The sequence below is a fragment of the Ipomoea nil genome, unplaced genomic scaffold (assembly GCF_001879475.1).
Source record: "Ipomoea nil cultivar Tokyo-kokei standard unplaced genomic scaffold, Asagao_1.1 scaffold0482, whole genome shotgun sequence".
Lineage (NCBI taxonomy): Eukaryota > Viridiplantae > Streptophyta > Magnoliopsida > Solanales > Convolvulaceae > Ipomoea > Ipomoea nil.
This window is the reverse complement of record NW_017616910.1, coordinates 1,829,683-1,835,852: the sequence shown is the minus strand read 5'-3', so window position 1 is coordinate 1,835,852 and position 6,170 is coordinate 1,829,683. Positions and strand designations below refer to the sequence as shown.

Sequence of the window (6,170 nt, the reverse complement as noted above, 5' to 3'; positions counted from 1 at the left end):
CCGTGTTCTCCACCAACCCTTCCTTCCATTGGATTCCAAGCCGCCAGTGCCGTCGCCGCCGGCGCCGCCTTCCGTGCCTTCTACCGCTGACGGCAATGCTCCGTTCTTTCCGTCGTTCCCTCTGCCTCCGCCGCCGCCGTCTCCCAAGGCGTTCGCCTCCTTCCCGGCGAATATCTCCTCCCTCATTGTCCCCCGCCCCCAGCCGGAGAAGCCGGTTTCGTCGAAGCTCGTTGGTACTGCTATCTCCTGCGTCGCCGCGGCGGTTATTTTTATCCTGATCGCCGTCTTGATTCATCGCCGGAGGCGGAGGAGGAATCTTCGTTCTTCTTCCAGTGACTCGAAAACGCATAGATCCGATTACAGTACCCGATTAAGTTACTGCAATAATGGGGGGAGTGGCGGGAATCGCCGCATTCCGAAGCTACAGATGCCGTCTCGACCTAGCTCCGAGTTTCTGTACTTGGGCACTATGGTCAATTCACATGGAGGAGGAATCGATTCGCACAATCCGCAAAACCCTCGTGTTAGCAGTATCTCCACGAGCTCGGGAACGTCGCTGAAAATGGAGTCTCCGGAGCTCCGCCCGTTAGCGCCGCTTCACGGGGAGAGCTTTGAGCGCAATTACGGGACTACGGAGCTTGGTTCCGAAGCGGACGAAGAAGATGACGTGTTTTATTCTCCGAAAGGGTCATTGGGAGATAGAGAGAGCTCGATCGGAACTGGATCGGCTTCCAGGAGGGCGTTCTCCGCCGTCGAGGTCGACAATTTCGAACCGTCCGGCTCATCATCTTCTTCTTTCTCTTCGTCGAGCTCAGGTTCGGGTTCGGGCCCGCCCAAGAAGTCAGTGTCTCTGAGCATTTCCCCGCCGGTGAGTTTGAGCCCCAATAGCTCAAGGTCCAAGTCACCTGAATCGGCTGCTATTCAGACTGCTCCTCTTCCTCCTCCGCCGCCGCCGCCGGTCTACGTGGCACATTGGGTGTATGCGAGAGAATCTGAGTCACCTTCGCCAGCTAGCTCATCCTCGCCGGAGAGGGGTTCGAGAAGAAGCCCAGATTCGTCTCCTGGAACTTCGGGCATTTGGGATCAGAGCATAAAGTCGCGTCTTCGTGGAATCAGCAACCATTATATGGAGTCTCCAGCGAGAATGACGAGTACGCATTTGGAATCTCCTTTGAGAATTACCATCGCCGGTACGGAGTCCCCGGCTAGAAACAGCTTTGGGACGGAATCTCCGGCGAGAGCCAGCAATTATGTGCGGCAGAGTATCCCAATTTTTGCTCCACCATTCCCTCCGCCGCCACCAGTACCCCCTACTACTCTTCGAGCTCGTGCACCTCCACCTCCACCGCCTCCTCCTCCTCCTCCTCCTCCTCCTCCTCCTCCAAGTAAACAGTTGGAAACTCCAAAGACTCCTAGCATTAAGCCTCAAAAACTAGTATCTGAACCCCCAGCTCTAGTGACTCTAAGACCCATTGAAATGGAGAGTCCACCATTGATTTCTCCAATGCAGTTGCCTCCTAATTCAGAGTGTAATGCACAGAATGTTGAAGGCTGTACTACTGAGAGTGTAGAGAAGAATGAGGAGATACTGAAACCGAAATTGAAACCATTGCATTGGGATAAAGTTAGAGCAAGTTCAGCTCGCGAAACCGTGTGGGATCAACTGAAATCAAGCTCATTTAAGTATGATACTTTGGAACTCCTACTGATGTTTTATTGCCATTAGGAATTTAGATTCCCTGTTTTACTTAAATTATGTTTATGCTTGGCAATTGATATTGAACTGGATCGTTTACAGGGTGAATGAGGAGATGATTGAGACACTCTTTGTTGCAAATGCTCCAAATTCAAGTTCAAATCCAAAGGAAACAACCCAACGCCGAGCTCTTTCTTCAGCCAGCCAAGAAAACAGGGTTCTTGATCCGAAGAAGTCACAGAACATTGCAATTTTGTTGAGGGCGCTAAATGTCACCATTGAGGAAGTATGTGAAGCTCTTTTAGAAGGTATGCAATTTGAGTTCTTGAATTTTCAATTGGTAGATTTTGTTTCTTATGCAAGTCAAATATCTCTTCGACTTGTTTTAATGTGTTATAATTTCATTCATTACCTTCTATATCAAATGGTAAAAGATAAGGTGAATATAGACTAATGGAAGGAAATGTGTGTGATTTCAATGTTACCATTAGTTTATGTATGATATTTTACTTGAAAGTTGAAAGTGATAACAAATAGTGCTCGTTTACTCAGGCAATGTTGATGCCCTTGGGACTGAACTTCTTGAGAGCTTGATGAAAATGGCTCCATCTAAAGAGGATGAGCGTAAGCTTAAAGAATACACAGATGATTCGCCATTCAAACTTGGGCCGGCTGAGAAATTTCTTAAGGCAGTGCTAGACATACCTTTTGCGTTCAAAAGAATAGATGCAATGCTCTACATTTCGAATTTTGACACCGAGATCAACTACCTCAAAAAGTCACTTGAAACTCTTGAGGTAAATATGATTGTATTACACTAGTATTGATTTGATGTCCTTGCGGGAATCTAATCGTTGTTTCCTATTCGCAAGGCTGCATGCGAAGAGTTGAGGAGCTGCAGGATGTTCTTAAAGCTTCTGGAGGCCGTTCTGAAGACTGGGAACCGCATGAATATTGGGACAAATCGCGGAGATGCACATGCGTTCAAGCTCGATACTCTCCTCAAGCTCGTTGATGTCAAGGGGGCTGATGGGAAGACAACTCTCTTGCATTTTGTTGTTCAGGAGATAATAAGAAGTGAAGGTGCCCGTCTTGCTACAGCAAACCAAAACGAAAAGACAGCTTTAAATGATGATGCAAAGCACCGGAGGCTTGGCCTCGAAGTTGTCTCCAGCCTCAGTTCAGAGCTAAAAAACGTGAAGAAAGCTGCTACCATGGACTCAGAAGTCCTCCACAGCGATGTCTTAAAGCTCTCAAAGGGGATTTCTAACATTGCAGAGGTTGTACAGCTGAATGAAGCTAAGGTATTGAACGAAAGTAGCACCCACAAGTTTTCCGAATCAATGAACAGGTTTACGAAAATGGCAGAGGAGGAGATTATAAGGCTCCAAGCGCAACAAAGTGTAGCTATTTCTCTAGTCAAGGAGATAACCGAGTACTTCCATGGGAATTCAGCCAAAGAAGAGGCACACCCCTTCAGAATCTTCATGGTGGTGAGGGACTTCCTAGTGATTCTCGATCGTGTGTGTAATGAAGTCGGAATGATAAATGAGAGAACAATAGTGAGTTCAGCACATAAGTTTCCAGTTCCAGTAAATCCCATGCTGCATCCAGTTGTTACTGGTGGTGGAGGATTCCCCGGGAGACCGCAGCTCAACTCCTCTGATGATAGCTCTTAGCACGAGAAAACCCTAAAAAATTTCCCTTATCCAACTAGGAGCTTGCCTGAGAATGAGTCTGCCAACACACTTTATAGGTACCATTTTTTTTTTGTATGTATTATAGATATATCATGTAAAAAAGATTTTGGAAATAATTGTCAAAGTAGATGTATATAGAGAAGATTTTACTTGCAGATTGTATGGAAAAAACAAGGAATCAAATTAGGTTTAAGAGGTAGGATGATGATCTGTTTAGATTTCAGAACATATGCAGGCTGAAGAAGGAATGCAAGATTGACTACTGCACATTATTGGGCATATGCAGTTATAAATTTCAGGTTGATACCCAAATGCTCTTCTTCATCTTTACTGATGTATAATAAATGAGTGATACCATTCCATTTAATTGACTCATTATTATGTTCTTTTTTTTTTTTTTTTTTTGAGAAACTCATTATTATGTTCTTGTTTGGCAATTAACTATTAAAATGCAAGCTTGGGCCTAAGAGCAATCCCAATAGATGAGGTTTATTGTGTGCCAAGTAAGAAAGAGGAGAAAAAAGAAAACAAAACAAAAAAAAAAAAAACTGATAAAAATATATTAAAAATGTACCTTATTTCAGAAAAAAAATATATATATTATTTAAATATTAAAAGTACATTATTTTGTATAATGTATATTCAGTATACAAATAATGTACTGTTAGTATATTAAAAATGTACTTTTTTAATGATCCACACAGCACTATGTGGACCATAATCCATATATAATTTGCCCCGTGGTATAGCAATTGGTTTGTATACATTTGGGCTGAATCAAAATTAACTTCATAGTAGACTAGTAGTATGACTCCTAGTGTGTGGGAAGCAACTAAAGGGCTTAAGGATGGTTTTAGATGGATGGTGGGGGATGGTACTGTTAGATATACGAGAAACCTGACCTCGTATAATAGCGGAAGCGTAGCCATATAGTTGATGTTCCTGTTGTGTTGCCTCTTAATGGTCCAGATGTGCCTCAGACCTGACTCAGAACCCTAAATGGTGTATTGGTATCTACTGAGCAGTCTGAGTACCGTAACTTCCAACATCCTGTATCCCATCAATCCAGGATTATATTAGGCACAGAGTTTAGTTGACTAACAACTACTAGTTATTAAGTCCAACCAAACCACTTAATAAGCCTAGTTAACTTGCACCACTTAATTAAGGCCCTAATATATAATATATATTATTAGGGAAAATCTTACAGGTACTACCATAATCAATGGCTTCCTAATAATATTCATCCTTTCATTATGACTCCTAGCTATGATCATCTTCATAATATCACTGTTAATTCTCTTATTCTTCCAAAAAGCTGAACCTCAACCCTAAGGGTCCCCCACACCCCGGCCCGACAGAGCGGTGGGAGGACTGTTAATTCTCTTATGAACATAGAGTTGAATGCTTGGGATGTTGATATCTTGAGTGATTTGTTTTGTGATTGTGAGATGTTGATATCTTGAGTGATTTGTTTTGTGATTGTGATAAGTCCTTGATTGATTTGTTTTGTGATTGTGATAAGTCCTTGATTTTGAAAATTCCTATTTTCTTATACAACTGTTCATATATTATTTTTTGGAGCGGTTAGATTGATGGGGATTATTCTGTCAAGAGTGCTTATAGATTTTTAATGGATAAGTGTCAACCTAATGGGTTGAATGGTTGGACTAGCATGTGGAACCTGATGCTTCCTCCTAAAATCAAATTCTTTTTCTGGAATTTGTGTTCTTTTACTCTTCCTACGATTCTATCAAGGACTTTGTAGCCTAGGGAAGCAGATGCTCTTGCTGTTCGTGAAGCTTTAAGTTGACTGAAGGCAAATCAATGTGACGGTGTTATTGTGGAAATTGATGATAAACTTTTGATTACCAACCTCAACAACTCAAATCTCTCCCCATTTGATTTATTTTTAAAAGACATTCAATCCATACTTTCTTGTTTTCATGATTTTAGTTTTTGTCATGTAAGACGAATTGAACATCTAATATAGTGACTCACCTTTTAACTGGTTTTGCTACTACGCAGTTTGCTAGTCGTGTTTGGAGTGATTCTGAACCTCTTTATATTTTTTTTGTTGTACTTCAGGACTTGATGGTTGATTAATGTTATTTTTCTTTTTCCTTCAGAAAAAAAAAAAAAAAAAAAAAAAAAAAAAGAGAAAAAAGTAGACTAGTAGTAGAGTTACCGGAGGGGGAATGCTATATGTTAAAAAAGAAAAGAAAAGAAAAAAAAACTAAGTTAAACAATAAAGTTGGAATTTATGTTATTTTATTGGGTTCCAAATCTTATTTAATATAGATATTTGTCACCATTCATAGTCAACAAAAAAAAAAAAGTTGATAGTGATAGGGGCAACCCAATTAAGATGGTTAAATTGTTGATTTGGTAACTACAAATTTATAAGTTTAACTCTTAGCAGGAATGATCGTACGTTCATTTACCTAATTATTATTTTTTGTCAAATAGAATTATAAAGGAGAATTTATCCAATATACATACTTGGGTAATGTTTATTGATTTCTCTCCTTCACTTTTTTCATTAAAAAAAGTTGATAGTGATTGATAAATTTTGATAGCGACACACATAAACTAAAAAACATAAGATAGTGGATCACATACACATTCATAATTTTCTCCAACTTCTCAGTGGATATGATATTTCACCTACAAAAGTGTCGTCACAGTTGCAAGTGTTAGCTATATCTTCTTCCAAAGGCTGAACCACAACCCTAAGTGTTAGCTATATCTTGATTACTCATCTTAATGTTCAT

The 6,170-nt window shown here is 40.7% G+C and overlaps 1 protein-coding gene across 3 annotated transcripts; it reads left to right on the top strand.

The window, feature by feature from the left end:
• The first annotated feature begins 328 nt into the window (after positions 1-328).
• LOC109173864 (formin-like protein 1) lies at positions 329-3,708 on the top strand. 3 transcript variants are annotated; one of them, XM_019323199.1, is made up of 5 exons: positions 329-382; positions 463-1,683; positions 1,799-2,004; positions 2,249-2,493; positions 2,569-3,708. In XM_019323199.1, the coding sequence occupies exons 2-5, from the start codon at positions 470-472 to the stop codon at positions 3,373-3,375; spliced, it is 2,472 nt and encodes an 823-aa protein (XP_019178744.1). In that variant the 5' UTR covers positions 329-382; positions 463-469; the 3' UTR covers positions 3,376-3,708. The 3 variants fall into 3 exon arrangements, with proteins under 3 accessions (XP_019178744.1, XP_019178742.1, XP_019178743.1); XM_019323197.1 differs by having other exon boundaries at positions 329-393; positions 432-1,683; XM_019323198.1 differs by having other exon boundaries at positions 332-393; positions 428-1,683.
• The last annotated feature ends 2,462 nt before the right edge of the window (positions 3,709-6,170 follow it).